The sequence below is a fragment of the Solanum stenotomum genome, chromosome 7 (genome assembly GCF_019186545.1).
Source record: "Solanum stenotomum isolate F172 chromosome 7, ASM1918654v1, whole genome shotgun sequence".
Classification (NCBI taxonomy): Eukaryota; Viridiplantae; Streptophyta; class Magnoliopsida; order Solanales; family Solanaceae; genus Solanum; species Solanum stenotomum.
The window spans coordinates 33,516,151-33,535,847 of NC_064288.1; the positions used below are offsets into that span (position 1 = coordinate 33,516,151).

At 37.5% G+C, this 19,697-nt stretch overlaps 2 protein-coding genes across 2 annotated transcripts in view; both read right to left on the reverse strand.

Moving 5' to 3' along the window:
* Window positions 1-19,697, reverse strand: part of LOC125870224 (uncharacterized) — a 1,100,495-nt gene that overhangs the window by 1,036,087 nt on the left and 44,711 nt on the right. The window lies entirely within an intron of this gene.
* Window positions 1,933-2,882, reverse strand: LOC125869829 (uncharacterized). Its single transcript, XM_049550253.1, has 2 exons — window positions 2,328-2,882; window positions 1,933-2,199 (listed from the first exon to the last, which is right to left on the reverse strand). Exons 1-2 carry the CDS (start codon window positions 2,880-2,882, stop codon window positions 1,933-1,935), a joined length of 822 nt encoding a protein of 273 aa, XP_049406210.1.

Genomic DNA, 19,697 nt, shown 5'->3' on the forward strand with positions numbered 1-19,697 from the left:
AGAAAGTAAATAAGTTATTGAATTCATTTTTTAAGGTTGTATATCCTCGTGTACGAGTTTAAGATTTTGATACGCTGGTTGGTCTACGATTTGAACTCGTTAAGTCATGTTGGACTGTTTTTGTGCTAAAGAACAGAAGTTTGTGTATAAACATATACTTGTACTCTTTTTACCTGCTGGTATATATGAAAGTTTACTTCGGTACCTTGGCTACCTCTTGTCACTTTGCATTGTTGTGTTGGTATCCTTTAAGACGTTAAAGACGCTTGTGTAACTCGCCCAGTTGTACGGATTGTTTGATCACTTGGCACTCTTGTTGGGACCTTTTCCTTCTTGTGGCTGTGACTTTGTCACTCTTGGCATGCCTCTTGATTAGGATCATTTACCATCTTGACTCTAGATTTTTAGTCCATTTTAAGAATGGAAGTTGTCCATTTTAAGTACGAACTAGAAAGCCATTTTTAATATGGTTCTTGGTTCTCTTTATTTTTGGGTTTTGACCCTTCTTGATACCTGCTTGTGCTTGGTGTGACAACATGATGTATATATTGGGCGAGCCTTGTTATTGAATATCTAGGAAAACGGTGCTATGAGCGTTCTTGACATTTGGATCTTTAATTATCGAACTTGATACTCTTTATATATTGTTTACTTGATTTATTTATTCTGTTCAATTATGCTGCCCTTTACTTGAGAATGAAAACTTGGCGAATTTGAGGGCTCCGAACCTATAGTTTTTACACCACTAAGCTATATGCTTAGCGATAGTTGTTTCTATCGTAGGGAATGTTCGAGAGGATGCTTGAGGTTGGCCATTGAACATGGAGATTTTGAAAGCTTTAAGGAAGATCACATTTGCATATAGGCATATATATTTTGTATAAACCTTTCAACTTGTACATGATCTATGTTTTGTATATTTACATGAGAATTTGAGGGCTGATTTGGTCATGTCACCATCGGCTGTAATATAAGTATCGTTATACGTTTTTATCTTTTCGGGGTGTGTAAACTCAAGTCTTGTAATATCTAAATTTACTATTTGTTTTGAATGTTTTTGTGAAGCATGAGTAGGCTGATTTTGGTACTCGGAAGGTTGTAATATTCTTGTTACTTCATCCTTGAGTGTGAGGATAATATATATACATGAAAAGCTCGTCGGTTATTTGTTTAAATTACTTTTCGGAGTTCATTTTGAATCTAATCCCTCTACTATATTATAATCAGTATTCCCTCGTTAATCGCTTTTGAATGTCGCAAGTATAAGTTAGGTCTCTTTAAAAGGGGTCGCTACATTTATAGATTCAGAAAATAGTGTTGTGGCGGATCGTTCGGTGAGATTAGTCGCGATCTCCAAATGACTCGGCGATTCACCCTTCTTCTGGTTCATCGCCTTTTGTGCTTTGCCTTCAGCATCTCTGCATTCTGGACCATTGGGCGGTATATCTCTACTTCACGGAACCATTCGGTGACACTCCGACTTCTCCTTTCATCGCCTTTTGATCCACTTCCTTCAGGGCTTCGCGTACTGGAACAAAGGGTCGAGTGTGTCCCTTTGTTGATTCGCCAAGTATGCTTGGTGATGCTCAGGCTTCAGTTTCTTCGTTCGTTTCAGCCTCTTAGTTCCGTTTTGTGCCGAAGTGTCCATGCTTCCACTAAAATTTCAAATACCTGAAACTTAAGTGTTTTCATCAGATATTGAGATAATATAAGCATTTGAGGACACTATTTCTATTAAAATAATGCCCTAAATGAGTCCAATTTGTGGACTCATCAACACCCCCAACTTAAAATTTTGCTTGTCCCTAACTAAAACTCAAGTTCAGCAGTTCAAATAGGATGTCTAAAATTGTGCTACACAAGACTCAATCATGAATGTACACAACATGTTCCAATAGGATGACGATACTTTATCGTAATTTTGTTGATGGCTCAACAATCAATACACGTGCACCATGTTCCATCTTTCTTTGGAACCAATAAAACTGGCACGACACATGGACTCATGCTCTCCTTCACATAACCTTTGTTGAGGAGCTCCTCAACTTGACTTTGTAGCTTCTTGGTGTCTTCCAAATTGCTTCGATAAGCCGTCTTGTTTGGCAATTGTGATCCCGGCACGAAATCAATTTGGTTCTCAATTATCCTAAGAGGGGGCAATCTACTTGGAAGCTTCTTAGGGAAGACATCCTCATAGTCCTGCAAAATAAAGGAAATAGAATTGGGAAGAGAAAAATGAGATTGGTTAGTTTGTAGCACATGATCCCTATGTGTGATAAGGATCAAAGAACTTTCGGACTCAATTTCCTCCCTTATCTCCTTGTAACTAGCCAACAATATTTGGGCCTTTCCTTTTTCAACTTCCTTCTCTCCTCCTCTTCTTGGCTCTCGGCCTCCACATGTTCCTCTTCACACTTCTTCTTCTCCCTCGACTCACTCATCGTTTGATATACATTATTGACTTGAGAAGGGGACATAGGATGAAGAACATACTTATGATCATTCAACACAAGTGAATACTTGTTGGTTCTCCCATCATGTTTGGTTGAGCGATCATGTTGCCAAGGCCTACCGAGTAGCACATGACAATCTTGTATTGGGACTACATCACATAGAACCTCATCTTGATACATCCCAATTTTGAACTTGATCATCACTTGTTGATGCACCCTCAATTCTCCACACTCACTCAACCATTGAAGTTTGTAAGGCATAGAATGCTTAGTGGTAGGAAGTTTCAAGAATTCCACTAACGCCATACTAGCAACATTTGCACAACTCCCACTATCAATGATTAAAGAACGCACACTATCCTTGATGAAGCATTTGAAGTGAAATAGATTCTCTCTTTGGCTAGGATCATCCAAAGCTTTACTATTCATGGCTCGCCTCACCACATATAGAGGAACGACACTCTATCCTTCTTTGACACAAAGGTCTTGTTCCTCGTCTTCCCCATCTTCAAACTCATCCTATTCTTGAGGATCTTCATCACAATCACCTGCTGGCTCTTCCTCAACACTAAGATATATCTCCCCCCCCTTGCATTAGAGCATTCAATTGATTGGGACATTCTCGCATTATATGACCCCATATCATGCATTTATGACATTGAATACCTTTAGTAAACTTGGTTGGGTCAGCAATACCTTTGTCTCTTAATGGGTACTTTGGAGTGTTTCCTTCGAAGGGCTTCTTCTCATAAGGTTTCTTGACATCCGAACTCTTATTCAAACCCGATGATGTTTGAGCTCCCCCTTTGTTCTTGCTCCAAGAATTGGAAGATGAAGTCTTATACTTAGACACTTTCTCCTCCTTGAACTCCATCTCTATCTCATGGGATTCCTCAAAGACGTCATTCAAAGTAACAAACCTACGAATCATCATCTTAGAAGAAATCTTTTTGTTTAATCCTACCTTAAAGCGAATCATGGCATGCTCTTCAATCTCTTGATATTCTAGCTTCATGACTATGTTTTGGAACTCATCATGATAGGCTTCAACCCTTCTACTTCCTTGCCTCAAGTTGTACAATTTGGCATGTAACCCTTGGTGGTATCTTTCCAACACATACTTTGCTCTCATCAATCTTTTCAATTCGGGCCATGGTGGAGGATGTCCTTCTTGTACAACTAAGTGATACCTCTTCATGTACTCCCTCCATGTGACAGCATACCCTTCGAATTAAGCGATAGCATAGCAACTACTTTTGTCCTCCGCCAAATCATCAACATTGAAAATCCGGTCACATTGCGACTCCCATTCTAAGTAAGCATCGTGATTGAATTCCCCTTTGAATGTTGGAAGAGTCGTTTTGATAGAGTTGATGCCAACATCATGGCCTCCATGGCTACCTTGGTCATTGTGGTAGTAACCCCTTTGATGACCTCCTTGATAGCGGTTACCATGTCCTTCTCTAGCTTCTTGACCAACTTCATGATTGACATTGACTTCCCATTGATCTCCGCCTTGAGGGTGGTTTCCATGTTGTCTCCTATCAAATGGCATTGGACCCAATCTAACTCTTGGTCCACCTTGCAAGACTTGACCACTTGTTCGATTTCTTGGTGACTCATTCCATGGCGCTTCTTCACCTTCATAACCTCCTTGATCTTGATCATTCCTCACCTCATTCACGGGATTTGGTTGTGGTTGTGGTCTTTGGTAGGGAATATTTTGGTTAGGTGGTGTTTGGTAAGGATGGGTTTGACTTTGTGGAGCTTCTTGACTAAGAGGAAAATGGAATAGTCGATTGGAAATTTGGCTCTTTGAACCCAATTGATTGAAAGTTAGGTGCAAAGCTTGATAGAGGGTTCCAGGTATGAGAGTAGGAGAATGAGTGTGATCATGCCCACTTGTAGAAGAACGAAAAGTAGCTTGTGGTGTGGACTCATTGGAGTTGACTCTACCTTCCACAATGGCTAACCTACCATGGATCCTTGATATATCACCTCTCACATTGTTCAATACCTCCAATAAGGTTGCCAAAGTAATTTCTCCGATAGGTGCTTGAGCTTCTCCTCCTGTCTCCATTGTACCTGACATTAAAAATAACCTATAAAATAGCACACAATGGTAGCGTTAATAAATTGAACTCATAATCGCTAGTGTTTACACACCTTTGATTGCCTCTCAAATTGGCAAGGCTAATGTTGACAGTTATTCGTACTCAGTTGGTTACTAGGTATCAATTTCTGCTCTTAGTTAGAATATATTCATATTTTAAGAAGAACGAATGACTCAAATGAAAACAAACGGACTTGAATCAAGAATTAACTACGAAGTAAAATGAGAAAAACACAAAAAGAAAAAGGCACAAACAAAGAAGTGAATTCAATAACCAATAGTCAACAAGTAGAGTATTTACGAGTTGAAAATCGGTTTAGGATTCTTGAGAATGTTTGAGAATCAAAAGAAAAGAAACTAAGAATTTAAAACTTGAGATTAGGAGTAACTTGAGTTTCTGATCGCCGAATGACCTGTTTTCTTCGCTAAAAGTGAAGTCCAGCTAGCCAACTTGAAGAAAGACTTGCCAAACTCTATGAATGGAAAAGGCAACTCGGTGATATGGGTGGTAGTTCGACGATGCGCCAAATGTACTCGGGGACCAAAGCTGATCTCGCTGAAAATTCCAATAGCTCCATCAATTTGGCAGCCAATTCGGCGACCAACCTGCCCAACGGGCGAGGCGCCGAATGGTTAGGCGATGCCCGCTTTAGCTCGCCTAATGGACCTTTGCAGCTCCTTCAAAATTTTGAAATTTGAACTCCTATGGTCCCCCCTGCTCTTGTCCTTTAGTACCTATCCCTTTTAGTAAATTCCCTTTCTCTTTCTTCCCTTTTTGAATCAAACTCTTGCTTTTTCAAATATTCCCTTCCTTGAAGATATGAATGTTCTTCAAGAACTTCAAGAACAAGATGAACCCAAAATTTAACGCTTAAAATTTTTATCTCGGAATTTCACGAAAATTTAGGTGAAGGCTCTCCTTGATATGGAGAACAACACCCAATACTTTTTAACCTTCAATCCCAAACCAAAACCTTAAGATTTCAAAACCCATTTTCATCTTCTTCAAGCTTCTTCAAGTCTTCAATGGTGAAATCTTCAACAAGGCACAAAACTCCTTCCAATCTCAGCCCAAGACTCCAATAGAGTTGGAGAACACTATTCCAACCTTAGAAACTCAAACAAGACTCAAATTAACAAGACCCATTTTAGCAAAATTCACAAAAAAAAAATGAAATGAACAATTTTTTTTTTGTAACAAAACCCCAAGACCAAATTCGTAGCAACAAAGCTAGACTCGGCTCTAATACCAAATGATGTAATTCCTATAAAGGAATCACACTAAAGTGCGGAAATTAAAGATAGATAGATAGACACAAATAGAGGAAACAAAAAGCAATAAAAGGGTATATTAAACCCAATGACCTCGATCCGTTAATCCTACAATAAGCACCTAACTCTTATGAAGACCTCAAGGGAATCGATATCCCAAGCAACCAACGTTTCTAACAAAAGGCAACAAAAGCTTAACCAAGCTCTCAACACTCAAACATGAGTTTTCAGTTTTCAACATTCAAAATAATCTAAGTCTAAAATGAACCCAAACTAGCTATTTATAGTTTTAGGATTAAAGGGCCCAAAAGTGTGTCGAAGTGCCAAAGGGTGAGCTGGGTCGGGTCGCTGACTGGACTGGGCGATACGTCGACCTGGTTGGCGAGTATTCCTACATGGTTGATGTTTAACGTAATCAATGACATCTTATAGTTCGGGTGTCTCCAATCTTGCAACAGTATAGTAACCCAACCAAGGGTTGGGGTCGTGTCCCAAAGGAGTGGGCGTGACATTTAGTGGTTAAGGGCAAAAGTGCTAAAGCTAATCATAGCTAAAGACTTTGGCGAATGAAAACATAACAAATTAAAAAGGGTGACGCAAGCGTCAAGTATCAACTAGGGGTTTGTATGCAAGAAACAACTAAAGCAGTGAAATTAAGGAAAAATACAAGTATGGAGACAGGATTCTTCGGATGTGATAGGAATACGGGATAGACTAAATCATTGGGTACATGCTTTTGATAGTAAATTTACTGAGTATTTGTGACTAGGCTAGACTTTAAGGGGGATAAGCTCTCTCTCGAGCAACTTACCCCGTTTCAAATGCGTTCCTCTCAGACACCCACTTGCTGCATGAAGAACAACCTCCGCCTTAACCTACTCATTGTCTCAAGCAGAGTGTATGGACATGGGACTAGGGTTCACTCTCTCGAACTGAACCTCATGTCAATCCACTCACACTGGCCATCAATTTAGTGGTCTTAGTTTTACGACCTCTCTCTTGAGCAAGCCAAAAACACATACATGAGATTATATTTGCAACTACAACCTCATTAAGTTCAACCACAACCACTAAACGAAATCACATTTAAACTATGAATAGACTATCAGTAAGCAAGACCCAACAACTAATCTAACCCATATTCACAAAATCCCACCCCAAGAATTGGGGTTTTAGCTACGCATGTAAAAAAGATAAAGATGTATACCAATATCATTTTCCATCAATGGGTATGCAAGATTATGTCTTACAACAAGCCAAAGGTGAAGAATCCAAGAGACCAAGTCCAACTCCTTGAATTTGAAACCCTTTGAAAACTCCAAGTTCTTCAAAATCCTCTCCAAAGCATAGAGAGAATATCTCCAAAACTCTATCTCAAACTTAATAATCTAAAAACTAGATAAAACAAGGTAAAATTCGCTCCTAAAAATAAAAACCAAACTAGTATTTATAGTTTTTAGAAAATGTGCTCCAAAGGATCTTTCGGCGATGTTAGTGGGAAGTGGCGATGCATTCATCGATCCGCCCTTTGATCTAGTTCGTCGCCTTTCATCAGTTGCCTTCATCATCTTTGTGTCCTGCGTAATTGGGTGATGTAGCACTGCTTCGCGGAGTCGCTCGGCGATACGCCGACTGCTCATTTTCACCACCGATTTGCTCCTTTACTTCAGGGCTCAGCACACTGGAACAAAAGGTGAGTATGCGATCTATTGGTAATTCGCCGAATGGGTTCGGTGATTTACAAATCTTCATTTCTTTGTTCTTTTAGCTTCTTTTGCTTCTTTTTGCTCGATAGTGTCCATGCTTTCCCTCAAACTGTAAATACTTGAAACTTAAAAGTTTTCATCAGATATCGAGATAAAACATGAATTTGAGGACCCTAATTTCATCAAATCATAGCTCTAAATGAGTCCAAATCGTGGACTCATCAACACCCCCAACTTAAGCATTTGCTTGTCCTCAAGCAAATTCAAGTTTAGCCATTCAGAAATGGTGTCTCGAATAGTACTACACAAGACTAGATCATGAATGCGCACAACAAGACTCAATTTAATTATTCAAAGATCAATTGTGTACTCAAAGATTCAAGTAGTGACTCACCAATACCAAAGAATCTCATGCTCACAATACTTGCTTCAAATGCAAGTTCAGACTCAACTAGAGTGTGCGAATGCCCTCACAGAAAGAATGATTCCATATTCGCACATAATGATGTAATCATTTAAAGTTCAGGAATCACATGCAACGCTCACACTCACAAAGATGAAAACAATGCATGCTTTCACCCATAGGTTTGCCCGTATTTTCCAATCAACATTTCTTTTAGCTCACTTAAGATCAAAAAGGTCTTTTCAAGGCTTGTAATGGGGCTGAGTGCAATGGTATGGTCATTTAGGCTCAGTGACTTTCATCCTTATGAAATGTGGTGCTCACAACACTTCCTTTCCTTTTCCTTCATCATTCTCTTTCGTGCTCATAAGTCATCCTATTATTCACTTTCACGTAGTGTGTTAGAAACCTCCTTTGTTTCGTGCTTTTATTCCACAACTTTCTTTTTCATTCTTTTCTTTTTCTCTTTCTCTCTTTTTTAACATAAAGGTTTTCCATTTTTCAGAACACCATGTGTTAAGGGAGACTTTCCTTGTACATATTGACTTTCCATTTTCCTTTCATCACACCCCCAATCAATAGATTCCTTTTCGGGAGCGATTCATCCTTCCCAAACGCAGCATACAACTCTCCGTTGTACTGTGCTCTCCAAGTGTGCTTGTTCCCCCCTTTTAGCCTAAGTTGGCTATTCAACTAACCACAAATCACGAGGATTATGGGTAATGGACAAATAAGGGTCATGTTTTAGTCAAGTTTCTTTCAAAGAAAGGTAAGGCTCAAGGGGTGTTCAATAGAGGTTCACACATGCTCACAAGGTAGGCCACAAAAGAGGTATATGTAAAATTGGCTCGCACTCTGTAAAGTTGCCTAAGATCATATCAAGAGATAGCCTTACTTTGTCGATTGGACCAAGGGGGGAAATTCTAGGATTTATTATGCATGTTTCAAAGTAAGCTTAGCACACTAGGCATCGACACTAAAGTCAAACAAGACTCCACACTTTCGCTAGTATGCAACAGTCATTACAACAGACTTGATTCAATATTAGGCTAGTCAAAATGAGATGCAAAGAGTTCACATATTGTCTATGCAACTTCATTTGGCCTTATCGTAGCTGCGCATTCATGTTCTTTTGATTGAGAGTACTATTCAAGTCATCGGTATTGATCAAAACCGAGACTCAAATTTTGCACAAGAACAACCACATTCACACACAAGAGGTGGTAAAAAATTTTGGACGGGCTAAAATCATTTTGCAATATCATAAATAAAAGAAGCCATAAGCTCAATCATCCATAGACACAGATAAAACACCATTTTAAAACAGCACAACCCAAATATATACACAAAACACAACTATTAACACAAAAGGTGTGGGCCTCACCCCTCCACAATTGAAAAGTGTATGTCCTAAAATGAAACTAAAAGTACCCAAAAGTAAAAATATAATAAGACAGAGAGAGGTAAAGAATGGTCTTGTCTATGCAGTCGCTCTCTCTGTCGGGGTCTCGGTGGCTGGTGTAGTAGTCTGTATATGGGCATCAGTGCCCGTAGTAGCCTCAAATGGAATAGCAATGCCAGATCCACTAGAAGCTGTTGTGGACGTCTCAGTTGGCAATATCTGGATCATCGGCTGCACAACTGCCTCTATAAGATCTAGCAAGTCTCTGAATATTCCCTCATCGCTGATCTCCTCAGCATGTACTGATATCAATTCCTCATCGATCTCTGCATATGACTTTGCATATATTGTGCCATTCCCCTGCACATCTCAGGTGGTAGCCAAAGGAATCCTCGAGGTCTTAGGAGCATCCCTGTCCTCAGCAGTCTCTAGTAGTGAAGTGAAGTCAATAGACTTAAGATAGTCTACGTCCTTCCTCAAACTCGCAATCTTGGCTTTTAAAGCCGTCACCTCAGAGGCCTCCTCATGTCTGCTCTCACAAGAAATGACCCTTACTGTTAAGGCATTAACAGAATTCTGAAGGGAGGTAAGTGCTGCTAGTATGGAACTGTCAATCATCCCCGGGATGGATCTCTCCAATCGGGTAGCTCTTACATCAACTGAATAAGCCAACTGCCCTATCTTAAGGATCATGGCCTGAGTAATCCTGGAAGGCTAGGAGGATGAGAAGGAGGAAGAATGAGCGCGTATAGATGAGGTCTTAGAGGCCGGAGTGCCTCTGCTGGTAATGAGTCAATATTGACCTCTGGAGAAGTGTCTGTTGGAGGTGCTCTCCTTCTGTCAACCTCCTCTTGAGTGAACTCGGCCTCAATATGTCAGATGTCCGTGGAGGATGAAGGAATGACCTCTATATCATTCATAGGATCCTGGGGTACTCCGGCATGCCGACATAACTCAGTGATCAAAACTGAGAATGGAAGAGAGCTAAGTCTCTGCTTGGCTCTCATGGCTATCTCCTGCGAAGTAAGCAGTCCTAGGTCGATCCGCTTCCTAGCCGTGATATAACCATGGAAAGATGCCTTAGGATTGCGTAGAATAGACTAGTTCTGGAATAACATGATAGTGTTGCTGATGAAGCCAAACTAGAACCTGGAGGCGATGTTCATGTCCCTCTTCTCAATGGGAGGTCCCGCATCCATCCACCTCGGGGTGGTGTCAGAAATCATCGGAGCCAACCAACCCTTCAAATCATCTACGGACTGAACAATAGGCAGCCCTTCATAAGGAAGCACAGAGTGAAGCGGTCTACCCAGTACATCATTAATATGCTTGGTGTGGCACTCAACCTCCTTGCCTCTAACCATGACCGACTTCACCGGTCTAAACTCACTGGCCTTCTTCTTGTTCTTAGGCACCAACTCCTCATAAACACTATAAAACTCTCTTACCCATGAGCGTAGGTAGGGGCCTTCGGGCCGTGTGAACTGCTTGAACTCATGGTAGCGGAGGGTGTCCAAAACATCTGGGTATTTGCCTTCCAGACCATCCGTAGATAGCAGCTTCTCTTCTATCATAGTCCGGACTCCTTCACCTTTTAGTCTGGTCAGAAATCTAGGTGGATGAGCAATAGGCAGTGCAGGAGTTACTGAGGGTACCTGAGCTGGCACTGATTCAGTATTAGGTGGGGTAACAGTTAAGACAGCTCCGGTGGGCGTAGGCTGAGATTTGGCCTGGAGCGCATCCTTTCGGTTAATTAGAGGTTGTTCATCCTCTGGTTCAGAGAAATCTGGCTCAATAGTTGTTTTTTTTCTAGCTATATGTTTTTTCCTCTTGCCTTTGTCTCCCGGTGGGAGATTTTGCTTTCGTTTCTGTGGAAGATGTGATCCTCCTTCATTTATCGTAATGCCATTTGCCTTTTTCTATTATGTCTCTGTTAGATTTGTGTGTACCATATTTGCAAAAGATCGAGAAGAAACTCAAATGCAAGCGCAGAAAAGTTATTGCAGACAGACTCGCCGATCCAGTCGCCAAACCTCTTTGGCGAGCTAAGTCGTGCTCGCAGAAGGGTTTGGCTAAACAATTAAGACAAGTCAGCGATATGGAGGACCCTTCGGTGAATCACCGACAACTTTTGGCGAACAAGCTTAGTCTGCCAAAAGTTACAGTGCACAAGAGTTCCAGGGATGCAGATAAAATGCGATAACGAGTACTTTTAGCGAGTTGCCGAGTTCCTTTGGTAAACTCAGGCCTCTTGCCGAAAGTTACCAACTCAAATCACAAAGTTGACACAAAATTAAAAAGCGAGATGAGGAAAATAGGCGAACCGCCGAGTGGTTCGGCGAGCTCGACCCAGCCCACCGAATGATCCAACGTGCCCATTTTCAATTCACCTTATCGAATTCAACCCCACAACACCCTAAAATAAAATCAAAGCATGCACTAATGAAATTCAACCAAGACCCATACTACCCATCACCCCAGGATACTCATATTTTTCTTGGTTTTGCCAAAATTTGCCATTTGATGATAGTTTCTTTTAAAAGTGGTGTCACCCGCTCTATTATTGAGCAATTTTTGAAATTTTGCACAAAAGTTGTCTACTCAGACTTCACCCAATCAATTTAACCACACGAAACCACAATCCAACTCATTAAAAAGTACAAAAAGCCATGGGCATTTGACAATCAAACATTACATGCAAGATTTTCAAGTTAAAATAGGCATGTAAACATTAGAATCCTAGCAGAGAAACCCAGCACACATCAATACGATACTATTATTGCAAAAGAGTTCAAAATTTACAACAATAAACTCAGGGATTTAGGACTAACCTTTAATGTCGATTGAAATGCGATAGAAAATCTAGGCGGCAAAGTATTCTAACTCCGAGCACAAATTAACAAACTAAAATGCTAGTAAAGGGCTAGAGTAAAGAAATAGTACCTTAGTGTGAATTTAAGAGGTTTAAGAGCGAGGGAAAGTGAAGAATTTCAAATTTGAAGTCTCTTGGCCATTATAAACCATCCAGTTCATGCCTGTTCGATACTCTCCTTCATCTATTCCAACATTTGATCTTGTTCGGTGATTTTTTGGAGAATGATTTGGAGTGTGTCCTCGACTTGATTGTTCTCTCTATCTCTAGACTGCTTCCTCTCATGAGGAGGTATGTACCTCCCTTGACTCTTGCACTGGTTTTCCACTTCTGTTATTTTGGTGGCCAACTCGTTCATCTGAGTTAGCAGTGCGGGTAATGCGAAGTCTCTCTTGACTTCTTGCTTTATTTCAGCCAAGTTGCCACCCTTTTCCCCAGCCATTTTTAGGGTACCTACCTACATCAACAAATTCAAAGGAAAACAAAACTAAAAATAATGTTAGTAAACTACGTCTACCAAAAGCAAAATTCATCTTAAACCAAAGACATTCACGTAACACCACTCCCCGGCAGCAGTGCAATTTTGATATTTAACGTTATCAACGACATGTCTTACAGTTCGGGTGTCTACGATCATGCAATAGTATAGTAACCCAACCAAGGGTTGGGGTCATGTCCTAAGGGAGTAGGTGTGATAATTAGTGGTTAAGGGCAAAATTGCTCAAGCTAATCATAGCTAAAGACTTAGGCGAATGAAAACATAACAGATAAAAAATGATGATGCAAACGTCAAGTATCAACTAGGAGTTTGTAAGCAAGAAAAACTAAAAGAGTGAAAATAAGGAAAAATACAAGTGTGGAGACAGGATTCTTGGTTTGTGATAGGAATATGGGATAGACTAAATAATTGGGTACATGATTTTGATTGTAAATTCATTGAGTATTTGGGAATAGGCAAGACTTTAAAGGGTATAAGCTCTCTCTCGAGCAACTTACCCCATTTCAAATGTGTTCCTCTCGGACACCCACTTGCTGCATGAAGAACCGCCTCCGTCTTAACCCACTCACTCTCTTGAGCAGAGTGTATGGACATGGGACTAGGGTTCACTATCTCGAGTTGAACCTCACATCGACCTACTCACACTGGCAATCAATTTAGTGATCTTAGTTTTACGACCTCTCTCTCTCGCAAGCCGAAAACACATATATGAATTTATATTTGCAACTAAAACCTCACTAACTTCATCCACAACCACTAAACGAAATCACATTTAAACTACGAATAGACTATCAGCAAGCAAGACCCAACAACTAATCTAACCCATATTCACAAAATCACACCCTAAGAATTGGGGTTTTAGCTACGCATGTAAAAGAGATAAAGATGTATACCAATATCAGTTTCCATCAATGGGTATGCAATATTAATCCTTACAGCAAGCCAAAAGTGAAGAATCTTAGAGACCCAAGTCCAATTCCTTGAATTTGAAACCCTTTTAAAACTCTAAATTCTTCAAAACCCTCTCCAAAACATAGAGAGAATATCTCCAAAGCTCTACCTCAAACTTAATAACCTAAAAACTAGATAAAATAAGGTAAAATTCTCTCTTAAGAATAAAAACTGAACTAGTATTTACAGTTTTCAGAAAATATGCTCCGAAGATTCTTTCGGTGACGTTAGGGAGAATCACCGATGCATTCGGTGGTCCGCCCTTTGATCTACTTCGTCGCCTTTCATCAGTTGCCTTCAACATCTTTGTGTCTTGGGTAATTGGGCGACGTAGAACTGCTTCGCGGAGTCGCTCGACAATACGTCAACTACTACTTTTCACAACCGATTTGCTCATTTCCTTCAGGGCTCACCACACTGGAACAAAAGGCGAATATCCGATCTATTGGTGATTCTCCTAATGGGTTTGGCGATTCGCAGATCTTCATTTCTCTGTTCTTTTAGCTTCTTTTGCTCCTTTTTGCTCGATAGTGTCCATGCTTTCCCTCAAACATCAAATACCTGAAACTTAAAAGTTTTCATCATATAGCGAGATAAAATATGCATTTGAGGACACTAATTTCATCAAAATATAGCCCTAAATGATTCCAAATCATGGACTCATCAACGGTCTTCATCCATGGCCACGTTCTGGAACTTTAGGCGAGTTGGGTCCATCGCCTAGTCTCTTGGGCGATACGTCAAATGGGTCCTGCTAGCCAAAAGGACCCCTTGCAATCTTTAAGGTCTGAAATCCCTTGTTTTCCATCAATACCATCTCGAGGACCTCCATCATCATGAATAAGCCTTGCATCCTTTGAAGGTCTTGAACTTGGCTCCTAGTAAATGGCCTTGATGTAATTCGTATTACATCACCATTCATCCAAAATAGAAGGGCAATTTAATTATGCGCTACGAATTTTCTGATGTGGTTTTCTTGTTCGTGATTCGTACTTTGGTCTTTGAACTTTTGTTTACATTTAAGTCAAACTCCCTGTTAAGATAGCTTTTAAATATTATTTTACTCATTTTATGTGAGAAAATTTGTTGTTTAGACTATTTTTTTTCATTTTATATAAACTGATTTATACCAATTTAGTTCAGAAAGTTGGTAAAACTAGATTTTTATATATATCTAACAACAGAATAACTGTCTATCAAACACATTGGTTATGTACATGGGATCATGCGCAAATGCACCTTGCTTCACCAGCTCATTTGTAACCCTGCTCTGCTTGCAACAAAATCCAATATAATTATGTCTACAAATTTCAAAATGATAAATGCGCTAGTTGAAATCAAAGAGCATCAAGAATCAGATAACCATTTATCGCATTAATCAAGTCAAATGTGATATTTAATGAGGAATATTTTTCCATACTTATAGGATATTGCAAACACATTAATTTGACTCACTCAGTCCTCAGCCTCATTCAACATAGGATGCATAGGAGGTGATACCTATGATAAAAATTCCTACACTTCCCTCAGAGCTAATTATCAAAATATTCTTATGGTTTCCTGTTATGTCATTGATGTGTTTTAGGTTGTTTACTACGTTTTTATAAATTCCTTGTGTCTTATTCAAATTTAATGTATGTTCTTCATCGACGCTCTATGACTCACTATAGTGGAATAAAAATTCCTATGAGGAAAATTGAAGATCTATATGATATATATATCTAAATGAAGATGGAAATGCCTCTAGATAGAAGTTTGATTGTCACGGTCAATACTTCAAGGGACCTTGTGTTAGTGGTTTGTGCTACATTTGGAAGCACTACAAGGAGCCTGCTAGACTTTTTAATTCCGTTAGAAGAAAAATGGTATACTTTCCTGTTGAAAAACTTTTATCACTCAGTTAAATCTATCTGTTACAATTTGCTAGGCTATGAATCGGTAGAAAAGAAGTATAAAGTTATGATCCATGTTAAGAATTTACGTGGGCGTGTACGAAATTTTATTTTTACTTTAAGCATATACAAATCATGGAAAATTAAAAGCATCAATGAAGTCTTTTTTTCAATGACAATGACAAGAAAGAAAGCTATAATAATATTTCAGTAATTATTTCTTGAAGAATTGTACAGTAATTACTGAAATATTCTTATGGCTTCCTGTCTTGTCATTGTCATTGAAGAAAATATCATTGATGCTTTTAATTTTAATCCATGATTTGTTAATGCTTAAAGTGAAAATAAAATTTCGTATATGCCCATATGAATTCTTATCATGCATCAAAACATTATACTTATTTTCTACCGATTCATAACCTAGCGAATAGTAATATAAAGAGTTAACTAAGTGAAAAAAATTTGAAAGGGAAGTAATACCATTTTCTGGTAGTGGGATTGAAAACACTAACAAATTACATGTAAGCTTCCAAATGCAGTACAAATCATTAACACAAGGTCCATTGAAGTATTGACCGTGAGAATTAAAATTCCATCTAGAGGCATTTCCATATTAATTTAGATCTACAACGTATAGATCTACAAATTTTCCCACAAGACATTTTGTTCCACCATAACGAGTCATAGAATGTCGGTGATGAACATAAGTGAAATCTCTATCAAACATAGGGACATTATAAAATTTAGAAACAAACCTAAAGAGCACCAATGACATAACATAAAGCCATAAAAATATTTCAATAATTAGTTCTTGGGGAAGTGTAGGAATTCTTGTCAGTTGTAGCATTTTTGTATCCTATGTAGAACGAGGCTGAAAACTCAGTGAGTCAAAAACGTTTTTGCAAGCTTCTATAAGTAGGGTAAAGTTGTCCGTATTAAATGTCATATTTGACTTCATTATTTATGTTATTAAAAAGTGGCTTGTCTTTAATTAGTGCTTCTTTTGATTTAGAAGAAGAGGCTTAGTTGATGACTCTTCCAGATCCTGACTTTCATAATTTTTACACAGATTAAATTGAATAATATTTTGATGAGAATAAAGTCTGGGTTGACTATTATGCTTGATTATGGCATGTCATCTATTACGCTCTAGTTAACAAGATGATATCTAAAAATCCATTTACATGATAGAAATTCATCTGGTTGATCTCTAAAAAAAGTTCGGAACTCAGACCAAGTAATTTTGTTAGTTCTGGATTATTTAAGGTCAATGAAGATTTCATGATAGGCAAGAATGTAATAAAAAAAAAGCCCAATCAAGTTTCCCACAAGGTCACATGGGTGAAAGGAGCTAATGGTGTTATCCATTTTTTTCCTAGAAAAGGGGATGTTTTAGCTCGGTACATGCATTGGTCTCCTTAAAGAATGCCTAACTTCGAATAATATGTTATAAAATTGTGATTCAGTGAAAGGCTTGGCGACTACAGTGGGAAGGAAGGTGTCACAACTCATCCATTAGTAAAGGTAGTTAGCTACACATTGGTATTCTGTCCACATATTAACCCGAATTTTTTTCATAATCCAAGGTAAGAGATATTTTGCTTCTCTCATCAGATCCCTTCGTCTTTTCTCACTAGTTAAGAAGCACCAAAGTCTCCCACTAGTTATTTGGAGTGGTCTCCTGCAGCCCTGCCTTTAGAACTCACAGAGGCGTAAGGAATTGTGAAAGATACTTAAAACATAGAATAAACATATGGTGAAAGCAAAGAGTCTGACAAGTCCTATATGTTTAAAAACAATAATTTGACAAAGGGTCAAAGGGTGAAGAGATTCCTTTGGATTCCATGAGCGCTATCAAACAACCCATAGTAACATATCAAAAAAGAGGACGGTAAAAGCTGAAGTAAGTACCATTGAAGCTTAGAGAGAAACAAGCTCAGTAACTGCCGAGGGCCTCTACACTCTGATCAAGTAATTTTTGTTCCTTTAGTAGTTTTAGATTTCCCCTATACCCCCTTTTTAAATGTCTACTGATATGGTAGTGTAGATAACAAAGACAATTATTCCAGTACACAAGTGAAAGTTTGTCCTTGTTTACTTTTCCTGAAATATATTAAGAAACTGCCATACTGTTTAAATGAACTAGAATCATTAGGGTAGTAAATTTAGCATCATATGTTTGCACTTTGCACTATGAGGTCTGAATCTAAATGGTTCAGATATTAGACCATTAAGTGTATTTGTTTTCATTAAGATTAATGAACTTAATGGATCTGAATAGATATTAATCATTAAGTGTATTTGTTTTCATTAAGATTTAAAAATATTTTATTATCTTTTTCTTAATAATCTATTTCGATAGTATAACCCCAGACATATCAAGACTTCCTATAATCACCCCAACCTGGAAATTACTAGATAAATGTATGAATTACGAGTTGCATTAGAGCCCACCGTGTTGGTCTATACCACCCCAAAAAAATCTATGCTTAAACCTGAATTAGGAGATCATGTGGATTACATAGGTTCATGGGGAATCATCATAGAAACATGAGATCAACTCAATTCATACATCATTGATCATAAATGAATCAATTAGATCAACAATTAGGAGAACCCGTAGCTTAGAAGAAAACCCTAACTCAATTGGGGAATTCTAACTTTGAAAATAGGAGAATTTTGGGAACTCCATGAATGGAAGGAATCTATGGATGAAAACTACCATACATCAATACCAATTGCTTAACTTCAATGGAGGAATTGGAGAATTGACGTGCAAACCCTAGCTTGGACCCTTCTTCTTTAAGTTTTCTAGAGAGAGAAATATTTGGGAGGAAGACTTGTTCTTTTTTTGTAAATTTGAGAAAATGATTTTCAATTGGGGAATCTATCTATTTATAATAGGAGAGAAAAATGCCTACGTGTCAGCACCACTAAATTTGTAGATATATTATATAATAAATAACAATTTTAAAATAATTTTTTATTTGTTATTTTATTTTTTTAAAAATAAAATTTAGAAATTAGAAAAGACACAGAAAATAACATACCACAATAAGTTGTTTTTAAAAACTATGTAAGTGATTTTAAATAACTTTTAAAACTTTTTTTAAAGACTATGATGTTGGTGAATTGATTAGTTTTTTTGATGATGTAACTTAAATTTTTTTTGGATATCAAAGTGAAATAAAACTCACTTCTGTATATATTTTTTTTCATATAATGTGCTTTTATAAAACGAAATTACTCATTTTCCAATAGAAATTGACTTCTCACCCTATTCTAGATACATTTTGAATGGACTAGAAATTGATGATGGTGTCCCCTAGATATTCGGCTTGCTTTTCTATTCATTTTGTTATTATCTAATAAATTATATGATAAAATTATCAATGTGGATCCTGATTTGTGGAACCACAATTATTATAAACAAAACTAAATATTTAAATCGAGTAATATCGTAATATTTTTAATAATAAATATTACAATATTGTATTTGAAAGAAATAAGTGTATTCACACAATTAATTATTTTAAACTTTTTGGGATCTTTAAAATTTATGTAATATTGTTATATTTTTTTAATTTTGAATTAAGGAAAGACAAGTAGTGATTCCTAAAATATAGGTTACAGATTAAAATTGGATAACTAACTTTTTAAAATAAAATTAATTATTTAAAACATAAAAAAATTAAAAAAATTAAACAATTAAAAATATTAAATAAGCTATTTCAAACATTAAAAAAATAATTAGCCATTTGGATTATTTACAACTATCTAAAATAAAAATAAAAACAAAAAAACAACTACTAAATCACGTATATACCTCAAATATTGTTTCTTTTTAATTTATTTAAAATTAAATTTGTAAAAACTAACAATCTCAACAATATGTTAGAATTTCCTCTATATTCGGTTACTTCTTTCCCCTCTCTCTCGCTCTCTCTCTCTCTCTCTCTCTCTCTCTCTCTCTATATATATATATATATATATATATAGTTAAGATTACTTTTACCTTAAATCAATTTTCTATTATATTTTTAGTTTGTTACACAAATTTAATACATAAAAAAATATTTTGTAAAATCTTTTAGTTTTGAATGAAAATATATATATATATATATATATATATAT